Raw genomic sequence first — 18877 nt, forward strand, 5'->3', positions numbered from 1 at the left:
CTCTTCTCTATATAATGCCTAATGACTTCCTAAGGATACTGGTTAAAAACTAAGTGCTCTAGAAGTCTATGTAATAGCCAAAATCTCTATAAAATGTTTAAGATTTACTAAATGAAAATTTTTAAACTAATATTTTATATATTAGGCTTACCTTAAAAAGCCAAGGTGTAAGAATTCTCAGTGGAGGAATTAAAACTGGTGGAGAAGGGGAGGTCAGGTTATCAGTTGAAATGCCGAGGTTATCTCTAATCTGTAATTTTCAAATAAAAAGCAACAAACCTATGAAAACTGTTATCTCTTCCAGTTTACCTTAAACTGAAGTTCAAATCCAGTTTCTACATTTATTATTTAATTACAATCAAGTGACTTCACCATGCTGGGTACCAGTTTATCTATAGTCAAAAAGGGTGTCACAAATGTTTTCTAAGGCTTCTTCTATTTTTAAATATTTTTATTTTCTTCTCCACTTATATCCTCTATTTCTTTTTTACCTTAGCTAGATTCTGCCAAAGTTCACAGAGGTAATCAAAAACTTGAGCATGTATTTCAGGATCCATGATTGAATTTACATCTCCCAAAATGCCTAGCATTCTTCGCCACATTACAGTAGCAACATCAGCATGCCATCCAGTCAGAGTACCTCCTGCCATCACACTACAACATTCTGATGGAAATTCACTGATTTCTATAGAAAAAAAAATATAGTGTCAGCCATTTTTCAGTGAACTGAACATAAAACCCCCCAAGAAACCAAGCTAAATTAACAATCTTAAATATCTACAGAAATGAATAAAAGAAATGTCAACATACATTATTTTTTCCTGATAAGGTCAAAACCTCACTTATTATTATGAGATAATAATAAGGAATTATTGTAAGCATTATGTTAACTAGTTATTCAATAGTGATTCTATGTAACTACTACTCACTTTGCAGATAAAGAAATTTCTGTCTACGCCAGACACAGAAATCTGTTTGATAAAAACATCAAATTTATAAGCACATACTCTCACTTTTATCTACTAGCAACTTCAGGTTATATCATCAAATTAATGGAAAACCTCAGGCTAAAGGCAGATGGTGTAGGAAGTCTTCCTAAGCCTTTTCTTTGTAGCTACATCCCAGACCAGCATTAAGAGTTAGCACAATGGCATGAAAAATAAACTTTTTTTTTTTTGAGATGGAGTCTTGCACTCTCTCCCAGGCTGGAGTGCAATGGCGTGATCTTGACTTACTGCAACCTCTGTCTGCTGGGTTCACGCAATTCTCCTGCCTCAGCCTCCCAAGTAGCTGGGATTACAGGCTCACATCACCACATCCGGCTAATTTTTTTGTATTTTTAGTTGAAACAGGGTTTCACTATGTTGGCCAGACTGGTCTTGAACTCCTGACCTCGTGCTCTGCCCACCTTGGCCTCCCAAAGTGTTGGGATTACAGGCGTGAGCCACTGCACCCGACTGAAAAATAAACATTTTAACTAAAATTTAAACATAATCAAAATTACCATAATTGTATTTTGCCTACTAATACTGGCAAGATTATAAGAAACGTAGGTAATCTTAGTTCTAGTCTCTTTCTGCTACTAATTATGTGTTATAAAAGTTATTTAATAACCCCTCTAAGAACACATGTCCTAATCTGTAAAACAGATGGTTATGCTAGATATCATTATAGGTTGCCTCCAGCTTTTTAAAAAAATCCATTAAGTCTACAGAAAATAATTAAAAAGTCAATAAAGATATCTATGCGTCTAAAGAACTTTGGGAACTAAAAATTTTGTAGACTGAAAGAGCCATAAAGTTATGATTTCTCACGCTTGAAAACATTCCAACATATTGAGAATTTATAATCACTTCTTAGTACATGTACATTCTTTACTCCTAATGATCAACATTTTTCTCTTTACATATAAAGTATATAACTGACTGTATTATTAAAAAGGTACTAGTCTTTCTCCATTACAAGAAAAAAAAATAGGTTTCTTGTGTAAAGCCACTAAAACAAACAAACAAAACACACTGAAGTGTTAACCATTATTGCTAATGCCTCCCAACTCTAGAGCACCTTCAAAATACAATGATAAATCAACTGATTTGCCTCTACCTTATCCTTTTCAAAGCTAACAAAATTTTAAATGATTAAAAAGCAAGCAACAACGTGTGGTCTTTGATTAAATTCTTTTTTTTTTTTTGAGACAGTCTCACTCTGTCACCCAGGTTGGAGTACAGTGGCATGACCTCAGTTCACTGCAACCTCCATCTCCCAGGTTCAAGTAATTTTCCTACCTCAGCCTACCGAGTAGCTGGGATGACAGGCGTGTGCCACCATGATCAGCTAATTTTTGTATTTTTAGTAGAGACAGGGTTTCACCATGTTGACCAGACTGGTCTCGAAATCCTGACCTCAGGTGATCCACCTGCCTTTGCCTCCCAAAGTGCTGGGATGACAGGCATGAGCCACAGTGCCCAGCCTGATTAAATTCTTTATTGGATTGCTGATGGTATGGGGTAGCTATAAAGGGCATTATTGGGACAATTGAGGACTTATGACTATAGACTAAAATAACAGCAATGTATCTATGTTAAATATCATGAATGTGGCCATTATATTGTGGTTATGCAGAAAACATACACTTATTATTAGGACATATCCACTGACATGTTTAGGTCTGAAGGATCTGATATTTGCAATTTCCTCTTACATGCCTCAGCAAAAATAAAAGGTTCGGGGGACATGTGGGAAGGGCAGGCTATTTTGTGCATATATGTGCTGTGTGTAAATATAGACAAAGTGGCAAAATATTAATTGATGAATTTATATAAAGGGTTTATGTGTGTTCATTTTACTAGCCTTGAAATGCTTCTATAACTGAAGTTTTTTTCCCAAATGTTGGGGAAATAACTGTAAACAAACAACTGCAGATCAAAGGAGAAAAAGAAAAGGTCAGAAATAATCCACAAACCAGAAAATTAGGGCTATATAATTACAATGCAATTGCATGTTAACGAATGGGTCCCTTGGGCCGGGTGTGGTGGCTCACACCTGTAATCTTGGGAGGCCGAGGCAGGCGGGTCACTTGAGCTCAGGAGCTTAAGACCAGCCTGGGCAACATGGTGAAACCTCACCTCTACAGACAATTTTAAAATAAATGGGCCTCTTAAAAAAAGTTCAGAAGTTATATAGTTTTAAATTTCTTCCTTTCGTCAGAGAATAAATGTGCTACCTTATCAATGAAAACTAGCTTTTTATTCATTGTAAATATCTCATTAACTGTGTCTTTGACCAATTTATGGCATATTTGCATATGCCATAAATGTGCATATTTGTCTGATGTTTGTTACATCATACAAAATCTAGCAAAAATAACTTTTAAAAAAACTTGGCAGTTACTTAGGTTTCCCAAGTCACTTTTTAACATTTACTTGAAAATATTCATTTGGACCTCTACTTTTAAATTAAATTTAGTTGACAAATTTGCTGAATCAAAATAAAAAAAATGGTTTGATAAACTGTTTCACTGAAAGCCTGATTCACAAGTGATAATGTTACTACGTTCTCCTGTGAGTTACTAGGTTCTTTAGGTATAAAACTAAGAATAAGGATGCCAAATTATGTATTTCTTTCAGGAAACACTACCAATATCAATAAATGATAATACAATACTTGAAAATAATGCAATAACTAATTTGAGGACTCTAATCAACTATAATAAAATGAATAAAACTCAGACAACAAATATCTTTAAGAACAAGAAAAAAAGTTATATTAACAAATTTCCAAAGGACTTAGAAAAGTCCAAAATATTTACAATAATCATATATAATCAAATGTAAGATGCCTTATTTATGATCTCCTGACACTGACGCCCCAAAAGAAAAAAGGTAAATATCTAATTCTGAAATATTGCCTAGATCATCTGGTGTCTGAAGAACAGAGTGGTGGAGCTTCTCATCGAGCTGCAGATCCTTCTGTTCCATGTGATCTATATTCAATGTAGAAGGGGAAGGAGTCTGTGACCTGGAGCCCAGAGGTGAATGGACTGGGGAAGCACTTTCTGAACCTGTAAATATAATTTCATAAAATTACCATAAAGAGTATTCAATATCCTACCTAAGATGTAATGCTTAACACCCTAAATAAAACAAATTTTAAACACCAAACGATAAAACCAGTTATAAACTGGCCAGGGAGGTCAAGAAAATCATAATATTGTACAAGCTTTTATATCTAGGAGTCTCATCTCATGTCTACCATGGAACTATTAATAGTATAGAATCAAAACTGGATGTACCAAATGACAGGAGCCATTAGTGAAACTAAGAATATCTACTCCCATTTCTGGCCCAGCTATAGAAACCCTAGTACCTACTGTCATTCTATTTCACTTAAATCAAACTTGGGGCAATTTAAGAACTGAGGCACTTGCTCACTGCTGCTCTATATGCAACTATCAATGCTTGGTTTAGTGGTTCCCAGCCTTTAGTCTCTCCCACATCCTGACTTCCCCCTCCCAATCCATTCTCCATAAGGCAGCAAAAAGATCTAAAAATCTAATTTGATCCTGTCACTTCCTCATTTAAAATCCTTCAGTGGCCCCTCACTGGCCTCAGCATAAGCCCTAACTTCCTAGTATGGTTCTCAAGTCTCTCTGTAACTTTCTTGCCTCTCCACAACCCACCTAGAACTTCTATGTCTAGTCATAGAAAGTAAACTACTTGTATTTATTAGAGTTTATTGCATCATACCTCTGGCTTTTTCCTTTGCATGGAGCCCTAATCCTCTTTTCGGCCTGGTTAACTCCTATTTATTTTCCAGGTCTCTGCTTCCTTGAGAAGCCTACTCCTGATCCTGCCAAGTGTGATTACAGAGTCTTTGCTAGATGCTCTCACTGAACCCTGCACCTCTCTATTATACCACTTATCGCACTGACTTGAAACTGCCCGTTCAATTTTAAATATTCCCCAGTAGAGTATAAACTTTGTAAGAACAGGAATTCTGTTATATACTGTAGTAGTCCTAGTGCCTGGTATAGTACCTGGTACATAGCAGGTACTTTTGTTAACTTAAATAAAGTACAGCACAAATTAATGCTGTATTGAACAACCTGTGGTGGTTATAATATAGTGCCGCTAGTACCAAGCAAGTTGTTAAAACAGTAGGTCTTTTTATTTTAAGCTTCTTTGTAGCAGAAAAATATCAACATTCTGAACTCAGTACCTGTAAACCTCTGCCCTCATTACCTCTTTCTACACAGTAAAGCAAAAAACCAATATAAATTAAATACATACAGACGCTCCTTGACTTATGATGGGGTTACACCCCAAGAAACTCATTGTAAATTGAAAATATGGTAAGTCAAAATTGCACCTAATACACCTAATCAACTGAACATCATAGCTTAGCCTAGCCTACCCTAAACATGCTCAGAACACTTAAATTAGCTTACAGTTGGGCAAAATCATCTAATGCAAAGCCTGTTTTGTAATAAAGTATTGACTATCTCATGTAATTTACTGACTACTGTACTGAAAGTGAAAAACAGAATGGTTGTATGAGTACTTGAAGTATGGTTTCTACTGAATGAGAACTGCTTTTACACCAGTGTAAAGTTGAAAAATTTTAAGTTGTTAATTATAGTAAGTCAAGGATGATCTACATTTATATCATTTTAATTCTATAAAAGCGCAATTCCACATATCGTACAGCCATTTTTTTTTAAGTAGTAGCACAGTAAGTGCCTAAAAAAGTACATATAGAACTGGATTATGTTATCAGGTGTTATCACAATAATCATATAATCATATGATAATCATATATCAAATGAGTAATCATATGACTCTATCTAGGATCAATTATGTTACATAGTAGGTAAAAAGTTTCCTTTCCTTTATTTGAGATTTGGAGTAAATTCATATGGCACAAAAATCATATGTTAAAGGACAGTTACAGGAACTTAAGTATTCTATATCTTAGGACAAACACATACTGCTGAAGGCATAATGAAAATTATAACCTTAATGTTTACCAAAAACTTTTAAGTACATGCCAAAGAGACATCAGCCTTTGGTCAAATGCTTTGAAATATAAACCTCTTTGTCTCCATCTATTGTTTTGATCCATAAAAATCGAATTCATTTTTAAGAACTAGATTTTATTATTATTATTTTTTCTGAGATGGAGTCTCGCTCTGTTGCCCAGGGTGGAATGCAGCGGCATGATCTTGGCTCACTGCAACCTCCGCCTCCTGGGTTCAAGCAATTCTCCTGCCTCAGCCTCCCAAGTAGCTGGTATTACAGGTGTCCACCACCATGCCTGGCTAATTTTTTGTATTTTTAGTAGAGAGGGAGGTTTCACTGTGTTGGCCAGGCTGGTCTCGAACTCCTGACCTCAGGTGATTCAACTGCCTCGGCCTCCCAAAGTACTGGGATTACAGGCATGAGCCACCACACCAGGCCAAGAACTAAGATTTTAAATACTTTTATATCAGCTATCACAGAATCACCAGAGACTCACTACTGCCTTTAATTTTATTTATTTATTTATTTTTTGCTTTTTTGTTTGAGACAGAGTCTCGCTTTGTCCCCCAGGGTGGAGTGCAGTGGTGCAATCTCGACTCACTGCAGGCTCCGCCTCCTGGGTTCACACCATTCTCCTGCCTCAGCCTCCCGAGTAGCTGGGACTACAGGTGCCCACCACCACGCCCGGCTAATTTTTTGTATTTTTAGTAGAGATGGGGTTTCACCGTGTTAGCCAGGATGGTCTCAAGCTCCTGACCTCGTGATCCGCCTGCCTCGGCCTTCCAAAGTGCTGGGATTACAGGCCTGAGCCACCACACACGGCCTATTTTATTTTTAAAAATCTATAATGGCTCACTTACTTAAGAGGCTTTTTCCTCTTAAACGGTTTTTTTAAAGCAATAAAACTATTCCTATAATGATATTCATGACCTAAAAAGAGGTTATCTAATTTTCATTCTTGTTTCCTATACCAGATTTCTTTCGTAGTTTCTGAAAACTTTTATGTTATAGGAAAACAGATGATTTCAGGACTACTAACATCCCTTTCATAAAGTACTACTGTGTTAGTAGTATGATAATGTATGCAGACTTCACTCTTGGAAAATACTGTACTGAATCATTTATACACTGTGTATATGGAGTTTTATCTTTCTTGAATTTTGTGTCTTTTAAACAGAAACAAATACAACTGCTTTAGTTTCTTAAACACCTCTGTGCTATTACTAATGGTACTGATTAAGATTAGAATGCCTAATAAAACTTCCCAGGAGAGACCTAAAAATAGTCACTACATAGAGTAAATATAGGTTACATAAATATTAAAATTTCTTAGAAGTTAATTATCCAAAAAACACAAAGGCAAAAGACCTAAAACAGGTTCTCCATATACATCATTTTATTTTTAGAACTTTTGTTTGGAAGTTTATTTTTTATAACTACAGAGAATTAAGAAATAAAAAATATCTTTTTCTTTTATATATGGAAATCTTTTGGAAACACAACAGTCTGATTAAATAGCTTAAAGTTTTGATAGTATTAAAATTTGTTTTATAGAACATAAAGCCTACATTTTTTTAAACACACCCACCTTTAAGTATACAGTTATTTGAAAAATGGCAACTGTACATGGTCTTATAACCAACATCACAATCAAAATATAAAACAGTTCCATCACCATAAAAAGTTTTCTTATGCGCATCTGTAGTCGATCCCCTCAACTGACACCTATCCTTCCCAAGTAAGTGGTGATTTACTTTGTCACTACAGTTTTTTCTTTTTTAGAATGTTATACACAGAATAATAAAGTATAATTATGGAGTCTTTTGTATTTGACTTCTTTCATTTAGCACATTTTCAAGATTCACTTATGTTTTTGCATATATTAATATTTAATTCTTTTTTTATTACTATTATTTCAGTGAATACTCAATGAATGAATATACTACAATTTATTTATCCACTCACCAATTGATGGACATTTCGTTTGTTTTCAATTTTTAACTACTGTGAATAAAGCTGCCATGATCTTTTGTGTACAACTGTCCAAGGAAAATACACACCTAAAAATGGTCACATAATAAATGTATGTTTAACTTTAAAAGTTACTGCCGTATTTTCCCAGAGTGACTTGATCATTTTACATTCTTACTAGCAATGTATGCGATTCTAGTTGCTCCACACTCATTTCAACACTTTGGATTGTCAGTGTGCGGTTTTTTTTTTTTTTGAGATGGAGTCTTGCTTTGTCGCCCAGGCTGGAGTGCAGTGGTGTGATCTTGGCTCACTGCAAGCTCCGCCTCCCGGGTTCATGCCATTCTCCTGCCTCAATCTCCCGAGTAGCTGGGACTACAGGCGCCCGCCACCACGCCTGGCTAATTTTTGTTTTTTGTATTTTTAGTAGAGATGGGGTTTCACCCTGTTAGCCAGGATGGTCTCGATCTCCTGACCTTGTGATCTGCCCGCCTTGGCTTCCCAAAGTGCTGGGATTACAGGCGTGAGCCACCACGCCCGGCCATCAGTGTTTTTAACTTGAACAATTTCAGTATGCGTAGTAGGGTCTCACTGTGGTTTTTATTTGCATTCCCTGGTTACTATCAATGTTAAGTATCTTTTCATTTACATTTAAGAACAACTAAAGTAAGAGGTATTCATTATAAAATAAGAATTTTCTGTAGTATTCCACTTTGAGTAATTTAAATCCTATAATGATGGAACTGTAGCTCTAACCCAATTGGTTCCCATTCTCCACTAGGGCCACATTCTGCAATGGGGCTGCTAAAGTTCTTGCCATCTGGGAAAAAAGGAGGCAGGATATGAAAACAGAGAATGGATTTCTAACTTTTAGAATTCCCCTGGCTCAAATTTCCTCTGTCTGGGCTGGCTGAGGAAATATGCTTGACTAGTTTAGAGATGCAGAAATCACTGCGCCAGTCTTGCAAGTTCCAGCCAACCACAAGATGCAAAATCACCCCATGGATAATTAAGCTGGAGTGGATAACCACTCATCAAGGGACAGACTGTAGCCGGAACCACAGTGAGGTTGTATTATAGAGTGGAACCCCCAAGAACTATGGGCTACTAGCTGCTCAGGCTCATTCTAATCACTTCGCTAACATTGCAATAATGTGACTCTGCATTTAACATGATTGAAGACTCCACTTATCACATTATGGTTGGGTTTGACTACATGTAAAAAGTTTCCAAAAAGCGCAAGCTACTATCTAAACATAGAATACTAGTATATTGACAAACAGGCCTTCTATTAAGCAGTGTGCTTTATATTTTCTATAATAAATACTTTGCTAAAGAAATCATAAAAATCTAGGCTAACTCTGAATGACAAAGAGAGTCCATTACTTTTAACTTTTTTATTTATTTTAAAAATCACTCCAACTATCTCATGTACTCCATATACATATACATCTATTACGTTCCCATTAAAATTTTTTTTTTTATCCTGCAGAAAATGTTCTAGTGCATATATATATAAAATATTGCGTAAAATACTACAAGTTCACAGAGTCCTCTGAAGCTTAACCCAGTGGACCTCAGGTCAAGAAACTAATGTCTTTTCTCCCCTTCATTGTTACATAAAGATGAATGAAAAAAATAATACTTAAATAGTAATAAGTAATACTTAAAATCTCTCAAAATTTTAATCAAATTCTTTGAAGGTTTAAAAAATACATTAAAGAAACACATTCCCATGAATAACTTTACCAGTAATAGTTGCAACTTCAGCAGAGAAAGCTTGCTGATTAAGACTGCTTGTTTCAGAATCTATATGAAGAGTAGTTAGACTAGCCACTTCCTGCTCTTCAGCACTCTGATGATGGCCAGAACCTGAATCCACATCAGCAGAGGACGTAACCCCAGTGTCAGCTCCAAAGCTAAAATCTATAGGAAGAAGAAATGTTATTATATGAGTCCCAATTACAAAGTAAAAATATTTACGAGAGCTAAATCAGCAAAATAATCAAACATAAACATTCCCTGTACATCTATTCTGTTTACATATCACTCAGACAAGTGTAAATAATCTTAATACTCTGAAGATTATAAGTAGATCGGGATAGTGTACAAGCCATGAAGGGAGGAAACATGTAATTCTCCAATGCATATCCCAGCTCTTCACAAACTTAGTTCCCAAGGTTTTGACTTCTTCTTTAAAAATTTGGTGCCCTTCACTGACTGCCAAGTGCAATATAGAATTATAGCTGAATAACTAAGTGGTAATAATACATCACCAAATAATATTACTGATGTTATTGTAACAAACAGCAATTATTCAAAGGAAGTTCTGGGTACTGTAGCATTGAACATAATCCAAATATTTGGTTCTCAAATATGAGTGTGTGGAACAGTGGCAACTCATAATCATGACTGTCTTTTTAGTAACAGGTCTATCCTAAATTATTTTCCTTTCTACAGTTTTAGTCTTAAAAATGTCATTTCTTTTAAGAAGGGATCACATTTTTTGTTTTTTAAATGCTCTTAATTTGGCAACATAAAGTAGCTTCAACTTAAGGTGATTCCCTAAAACTTCCTTTGAAATTTCACTGAAAATTGAAAAAAATAAGTGGGGCCAAGAATGACGCCTTGCACCTGTAATCCCAGCTACTCGGAAGGCTGAGGCAGGAGGACTGCTTCAGGCCAGGAGTTCAAGACTAGCCCAGACAACATAGCAAGACCAAATCTCTAATTTTTTTTTTTTCTAATGTGGGAGCCACTGCCTAAGTAACATTGGAGAGGAAGGTGATGGCTACGTAATCCATAAGTCAGTCTTGAACAGAAGACAATCAACATAAAACATAGTATTCAAATAGAAAAGATACTTGCTGTCAAATTTTCGGCCATCATATTGGAAAGCGCTGAAAGAATCCGAATGACTATCTGAGCTGATAAGATCACTGCTCCCTGCACTGGCAGGAGAAGTCCATTCTGAGGGCACACCTGGGTCATCAATAGGGCGCATCTGGTTCTGCTTGTTTAGAATATCAGGGAGGTCTTTGGGAATTTCCAAGCTGCCTGGACTACTTCCTCTTCTTGTCATAGTCTAAACGTTCAAGAAATATTTTACCATTAAAAAAAGTTTTTATTCTCTTTAACCATCTGAAACCTTTAATTTCCAAACCATCACAATAAATGCTGAGATTTAAAGGCTGAAGTAGGAGTGGAGAACACACTCGCCAAACAATCTATGTAACTGAATGGAGCTAGAGCCTGACCTATTGTTGGTCTGCCTAAAGACCCAAATATCACATGATGCTGGGCCTGTGACTCTTAAGCCTCAGTAGGATCCATGCAGTGAATATAAATTAAAACAGCAGAAAGAGTATTTAAGTGGAAAAAAAGCAGCAAATAAAAAAGACAGTGGGAGAGTGGAAAGAATGACAGCAAAGATGTCATTCAATGATTTTTATCCACTCAAGGGAAAAAAGTAAGCCTAAAAAAAAAAAGGAGCGGGGTATATAATGGAGTTATAGAGAAGTCAAACCCAAATGAAATATGACAATTTTAAAAAAGCAATTCCAGGTCTGGCGCAGTGGCTCACTCCAGTAATCCCAGCACTTTGGGAGGCTGAGGTGGGCAGGTCACCTGAGGTCAGGAGTTCGAGACCAGTCTGGCCAACATGGTGAAACCCTGTCTCTACTAAAAATAGAAAAATTATCCAGGCATGGTGGCATGCACCTGTAATCCTAGCTACTCAGGGGGCTGAGGCAGGAGGATTGCTGGAACCCAGGAGACGGAGGCTGCAGTGAGCACTGCACTCCACCCTGGGCGACAAAGCAAGACTCTGTCTTAAAAGAAACCAGTTCCACATATATTTATCCTTCCTTAACAATTAAGCATTATTAGGGATAAAAGAGCTTCTGTTTTCATGTTGCCATAATCCTAACATTCAAGATAAAGATAACTTTTAAGTCTCTTCCAAAGTTATCTAAAATGGTTAAGCAGTATTTGTGCTGGCAAAACTATGGGAGCTGGTTCACAAGCAGATCTTGAGACAAAAATAAAAATTATATATGTATTTTTATTTTAAATTATATATTATATTATATTTATTTATTTATTTATATAACTATGGGAGATGGGGCAGAAGACCTCCATTGCTATCTTTCCCATTGAGGGCTGGCAGCTGGCACCAGGGTAACCTACGAGCAAAGACGAAAAAAGGGGAGACTAGGAAGGTAGTTTCTTATACCTGTGTATTTGTGCACAGGTACCTGTCTGATCTTTCACCCTGGTGAAAATTATGAGGCTGTTTACGTCTTTAGATAAAAAATATTATAAAACTGTAATTCAAAAATCTTAATTCATAAAAAGGGTTATATTTTGAGGAAAGGTTATTTTGAATAAAAATTCCCATATATAAATTGACATATATGTACATAGGTATATATCTGTTAGTTTTTTTACCCTCCTCTATAAAACCAAATATATAAAACAAAACTTACCGAGGCATTACCACTTCGAAGTCGTTCTGCTATAAACTCATCCATCAGATCAGGAACATTAGCACTGCTGCTGCCAATATCACTATTAAGAGGAGGCAGTTTTTGGCTCATGTCCTCTTTATTGACTAAAAATAAATAAATAACTATATATAGTGAGGAAAAACTTAACCACATTTTCTAACTTTGAAACAAACAACAACCCAAAACAAAGTACCTTTGCCAATTATTTGCCAAACATGCATTTATGAATAATTTCCCTTCTTTTAGATTTAATTTTAAGAATTAGTAAATTGATATTTACTTTATTTAACTAAGCAGATGTTAGTCAATCTTCAGTGTAACTTTAAACAGCAAGAAAGCTTATAGATAAGCACTAGCTGAAGTTAGGTTAATATTGCCTATAAAGAAACTGGTATATTTATCTTTTTTCCTGACTCAATCTTTCTTTTTAGAGCCTTAACAATTTATAATTCCGTATTTCCCCCAAAGAATGTTTTCAGGGAATACATCCTTTGAATCTATGCAAAACTCGGTGGGATACAAATGCATTTGAGTATTTATAAATACAAATTCTATGGTTTTGATATACTGCTGTTTCTATCCACTATAAAATCTAATTTTAATGCTTTAAGAATAAAAAGTTGACTTCCACAAATGTTTTTCTTACAAAAAAATCCAAAATAGTTATTTTGATTTTTTTATCACTACATTATTATTATTTTTACCATTTATATTAACAAGAAAGTTTTAGACTTGGGAAACTAACTTATAGAAAATAATATGGTATCTATGTCACTACTATGCTATTGAAAAGTTGATTTCTCTGCAATGAAAGGAAAATGAGCACTGTTTATATTCCTAATAAACTACAAAGTATTTCAGATTAAGAAAATACACTGGTCAGAAGCTCACTGTGAAATACCATTATCTTTATATTACTGGCCAGGCTTTGCTAAGCTGTCAAATACTGCCCTCAGGTGGCATTAATGGCTCAATGCAAGATGCATTATACAGCGTTGTTAATCATGCTAACAAAACCATGTTAAAACAAATAAAATCAAAACCAACCTTACTGCTGAAAGTTAATGGTCTATATACGTAAAGTTATTTTAACTTTGACTCAAGATAGAGAAAACAGTTACCATAATCTTGCTTTTCTGTTATCTGTCCATAGAGGTTCCATATTTAAATCATGAGTGGTTACTGTGAAACCTTTATGCACATTTAAAATCTCAGAAAAAAAGAAAGTAATTAAAGTGTTTCAAGGACATAACTTGCATTCTATATAAATGAATGCAAAACTAAAAGCCTACAGCATGTTTGGAAATGGCTTAAATGAAAAGTGATTAAATTCACTTTGAGATTTAAGAAATAATTTCCTCATCACTGATAGTTAATTATAATGTTGGTGCTGGCTGTAGGACCTTGATTTCTATTATGTTAGTTGTCAAAATAATTTCTATCAAGAAAAAATACAAAACCAAATAGATCAGCAGTAAAAATAAATGAATTCAATTAGATATATCTGGTGCCCTTTTAAACTATAGTGGGGTGGGGAAGAAAGCATAGTAATTCCTTGGTAAACTTAATTGCCACACTTGTGGTATACACTCAGAAAAATACTTGATTTAGGTAGTCTTTGATAGGTCATTGAAATTTTCCTATATATCCACTTTCCTATGTTGTTGTTCAGCAGCAAAGAGGTTTAACTAAATGCCTTATAAGGGAAATTAGTAATTTAAATAAACATTCTATGCTGGGAAAAATACAGCTGGGAAAAGGCGCATGCATAACCAAACAGAGAGAAAGCAGTGACCATCCCAAAGCTTTTTGATTGCTTATAGCTTGCTTCAGTTGCATTAAGCCAAACTGGTGCTGTCTTTCTCCTTTTGCGCTCTGCACACTGTTAGTGCTCACCTGCAGCTTTCCTTCCAAAATAGCCCATTACATGACTGTACAGATCCCTCAGTGGAGCCTCTGGTGGCATTCTGTTCTGCCTCTGTGGGGAAACATTTGCCTTCGGCTTCGAAAGAGCATGTACAACAGTTTTATAAACGCCACCCAGGGAGCCCTGCTGTAGTCCTGCCTCATGACTTGATGACCTAAGAGTACTACGACTACCTAATTGACTACTTGCAATTCCTTCTTTTTGTAATATGGTGGTGGGAATCTCTGTGGATTCCTTCACTGTTTTGCTGCTTACTGATGCAGTACCAAGTGTATCCAGAGGTCTGTACACACCAGGTTTTACTAGCTCCGTAGCACTATTTGTGCTGGTATGGGTGTTGCTGGTGCTGCTATTGCTGCTACCACTACTAAAGCCACCGAGCTTCCGCAGTCTCATCTTCCATGGAGCCTCTTTGTTTTCCAGAGGATTATAAAACTGAACGGACTCAGTGGATGGCCTAAAAGTAACATGAACACTATTTCGTTTTTTAGTAGCAATTTTCATGATTTTGGCTCTATGAGTTACTGTTTCAGACAAGCTCCTTTTAGTTGGAGAAAGTTTGCTAGTACTTGTAACATGAGGCATTCTGCGGTTAACAGGTGCTTTTAGTGTTGCTTTCTTGGCACGCATAACATGTGGGACAGTGATTTTTTCATTAATTTGCACACTCTTAAGCTTTTCAACTAGTGTTACATCAACACAAGCATCTAATTCTGTGGCTGCTTGTCTGTACAGATGTTTCCTTTTTTCTTTATCACAAGGGCTATCTAAACTAGGCTCTGATGGCTGTTTATCACTGTTTAGTTGCTTAGATTTTTCAGAAGTTTGTGTTCTAATAAAACTGTCTGACTGGTTAGGTGCGATATTACTCATGAAGACAGCTGAGTTTGGTTCTTTCTGAAACTGTAGGTTTTCAGGAGTCCCAACAAAAGAGGTGATATTTTCTGATTCAGTTTCCTGATCTGTGCATTCTAATTTGTCTAAGGATAACCTTTCACCCCTATTTACTGCAATAGTCACTTCCTGAGAAGCTGGGTCTTTCCCTATCTCATTTTTACTATGATTTTCCTGGTTTTCCTTAAAATATTCTTTCAGGGTGGAAAGAAGATCATCATCTCCTTCAAGGTCAATGTACTGGATTTGTTCAAAAGCTGAATCTGCAAGTTCTACCGGACCTATTAAATGACAAAGATGGTCATATATGCTATCACCAACTTCCAGAGAAGACTCTCTACTATGAGTATCAGTGATGTGGCTTTCAGTGGATCTAGTTATTGAAGAAGCCTCTGTGGAACTCTGCAAGCTTGGTGCATGACGGGATGAACTGTCAATGACAGGAACTGCACCTTTGGCTCGTTCAACAGTGAATGGTTCCAAGATGTCAGAAGTGCTGCTACTTCGAGGCAATGGCTGCTCCTCACTCAAAGCACCAAAAACTTCATTTCCAGTTTCTTCACTTTGTGAAAAATGTCTGACTCTAGTTGAGCGGGGAAGTATTTGAGCATCATCAATATCTGTAAAAGAAAAAAAATTATGTAGAGAAGAACTACACGAATATAAAAAATAATTATTAATTTCAATAATGCCCTAAAGCATATGCTTTAAAAAAAAATCTGAGTTTTTGTAAGCTCAATGAAAAAAAAATCAAAATACAAATCTGTTTTTTTAAAAAAATGATGGGCACAAGCCAATATAGCATGTAGTGTCAATGAATTAGAAAACTACCAAAACACATTTTAAAATGTTATCATGCATAGAAACAGACAGTGAGGTGATGAAACATTTGGAAGTGCAGATAAAGATAGAGCTGTGCCAATAAATCAAGCAACTCAAATGCTATTAAATTTTTCCTACTTATTTAAGTTCCAAGCAGAAAAAATACACCTTAACACAGAAAGCCGATCCAAGTATCCCACTGTAGACTCTTTAGGGTCTAATAAATTCTCCAGCTTCCTTCCCAAAAAGGCAAGAGGCATCTTTTCTTCAAATTTTGCTTGTCTGTTTGATTACATATTAGAAATGAAACTCTCTACCCTCTTCCTAAAGTTCTCTTTGTCAGGAAACTGTTCTCCCAAGGTGTTTTACTTTATTATAGTATTAAAATCTTATTCACTGACATCAAATAAACTAAATATATTTTTTAAAAAATCAATTGTATTCTTTTCTTTTTGGCAAAAACACCACTTAAATCTGCTAGGAAGAAACTTTACCTGCCTGTTATTGGTCCTTTCCATTAAACAGCCATCAAGCTCTAAAAACTATATTTCTGGCTTCTTACATCTCTTTTTAAGAATTATAGGCTGGGCGCGGTGGCTCACACCTATAATCCCAGCACTTTGGGAAGCTGAGGTGGACAGATCACCTAAGGTCGGGAGTTCAAGACCAGCCTGACCAACACGGAGAAACCCTGTCTCTACTAAAAATACAAAACTAGTCGGGCGTAGTGGTGCATGCCTGTAATTCCAGCTACTTGGGAGGCTGAGGCAGGAGAACTGCTTGAATCCATGAGGCAGAGGCTGCGGTGAGCCGAAATAACGCCACTGCACTCCAGCCTGGGCAACAAGAGCAAAACTCTGTCTCAAATAATAATAATAATAATAATGATAATAATAATAATAATAATAATAATAATAGATGGACATTCAGAGATTATCTAATTTAACTATCTCACAGATGAGAAAACTGAAGCCCACAGAGGTTAAGTTACTTTATCAAATTTACAATAAAAAAGTTTGAGAAACAGGCTTAGTGTTGCATATCACTGCATTATTTTCACTGCCTTCAGTGTCAGGATGAAATAACCATTTAACTGTTCAGATATATACAAATTCTCAACAGGAATTGTGGAAGCAAAATACAATGTCTATGAATCCATCATGGTCTGTAAGTTACCTAGAAATAACAAAAAAAAATTGTTTTCAGAAGTCAGCAAAATATAATGAAGAAAGGACAGAGTCAAAAAGTCAGCTGTTGCTACTTATTAGGCTTCTTGCACAAAAGTTAAATGCAACAGAACTATAACTGAACAATCAAAATGAGAAAATTTAGATCCAGAAGCAAAGCAGTGACTTGTCCAAGATTACAAAGTAATTTGTTGATTCTTACTCTATTGAGACTAGTTTCTTCATTTATAAAATGGAGATAGTCATTCAAAGTATTTTTGGGATCCATGCTACTATGGCTGAAAAAAGGCTAGTCCTTCTGCAATTTCATTCATATCACCCTATTTGTATGAGGTCCAAATGGACCTACTTTATACTAAATTGAGATCAACATAGGTTTGTATTATGCCAAGATTCTAGTATATTCTTAGTGATATACTAGTAGGCTCTCAACATAGGTTAAATATATAGTATCTCCTGAAGCTGAAACAATTAACTTTTTGTCCTTAAACTAAGGGGAATGTGCAACTTTAAAAAATGACATTGTTTTTCTTCCTCATGCACTCCACTTAGAAATTTTTCTAAATGAAAAGCGAAACATTTCCTTACAAACTTCACTTTGATGCACTTATACTCATTAAGTGTTTGTTAATACAGCAGATAACTAACTCATATCTGTGCATCTTGACAAACATATATATTTCGGTTTTTTACATCTGCCATAAGAGATCATAAGAACTTCTGCCTCAATGACAGAGATTATATTCAGCTGTGCTCTAAATTTCTTTCCACACAATATTCTAAAGAACTCAGCAAAGGATAAACACTGTATAGCTGTTTTATAAGAATTCTTATGAATTTTATAGCTTGGAATTTATTTTACCAAAGGTCAAAATCAAGATTTCAAAACATTAAAATCATAAAAACATTATGACACTAGCAAATGTACAAATGTCAGAAAAAATAAAATATTAGTTTTAATTTTTAATTTCTTTTATCGATATTTCACAATTTTTCCATTCTAAAGAAGCCAGGAAAGATTATTATGATGTTCTGTGTTTAGGAATTCCTTCCAAACTCAGCCCTCACACCTTGTACATTAGAAAACGTAACCATTATTTCAGCCTATGTTTTTTTTTTCCTAAAACTTAGTTACCATATATGACTATCTAAAACTTCGGTGCAAGCTTAAGAGGGAAAGAGCTTTAAAAAAAAAATGTAACTGGTTTTTTTCTACCAATATTGTAGTACTGGAGAATTTAAATTTAAACAATGTTTTTAAAAATTCTTAAGATTTAAATATAGTTCTTTCATGGCACATAATAATACTAATTACATAAAATCAAAGAAGAAAATAACACTGACAGGAAACCAACTTTATGCTAAATTCAGATCAAGAGGGCTGAATTATGTCAATACAAATGGCACTTGAATTAAGCATAATTGACTCTAACAAGCCTTACATTAGTTGAGCAAATATATACAGCTGAACTTTACTGAGAAAAAGACTAAATAATAACTAAACTATATATAGTATTTTCCACATGCCAGGTATTGTTGTAAGCATCTGAC

At 35.4% G+C, this 18877-nt stretch overlaps 1 protein-coding gene across 6 annotated transcripts in view; it reads right to left on the reverse strand.

Annotated features, from left to right (window-relative positions):
* The window catches only part of RALGAPA1 (Ral GTPase activating protein catalytic subunit alpha 1), a 277595-nt gene that overhangs the window by 141416 nt on the left and 117302 nt on the right, over window positions 1-18877 (reverse strand). For 4 of the 6 annotated variants that reach the window (XM_054447718.2, XM_054447717.2, XM_063651534.1 and 1 more), the window contains 7 exons: window positions 14393-15937; window positions 12476-12600; window positions 10857-11073; window positions 9738-9914; window positions 3908-4060; window positions 492-685; window positions 152-250 (listed from right to left, as the gene is read on the reverse strand). In XM_054447718.2, coding sequence (XP_054303693.1) covers window positions 152-250; window positions 492-685; window positions 3908-4060; window positions 9738-9914; window positions 10857-11073; window positions 12476-12600; window positions 14393-15937 — 2510 coding nt within the window. The remainder of the gene's footprint in view (window positions 1-151; window positions 251-491; window positions 686-3907; window positions 4061-9737; window positions 9915-10856; window positions 11074-12475; window positions 12601-14392; window positions 15938-18877) is intronic. The other 2 variants (XM_063651535.1, XM_054447720.2) reach the window with 1 other exon arrangement.

This window comes from Pongo pygmaeus, chromosome 15 (genome assembly GCF_028885625.2).
Source record: "Pongo pygmaeus isolate AG05252 chromosome 15, NHGRI_mPonPyg2-v2.0_pri, whole genome shotgun sequence".
Taxonomy (NCBI): domain Eukaryota; kingdom Metazoa; phylum Chordata; class Mammalia; order Primates; family Hominidae; genus Pongo; species Pongo pygmaeus.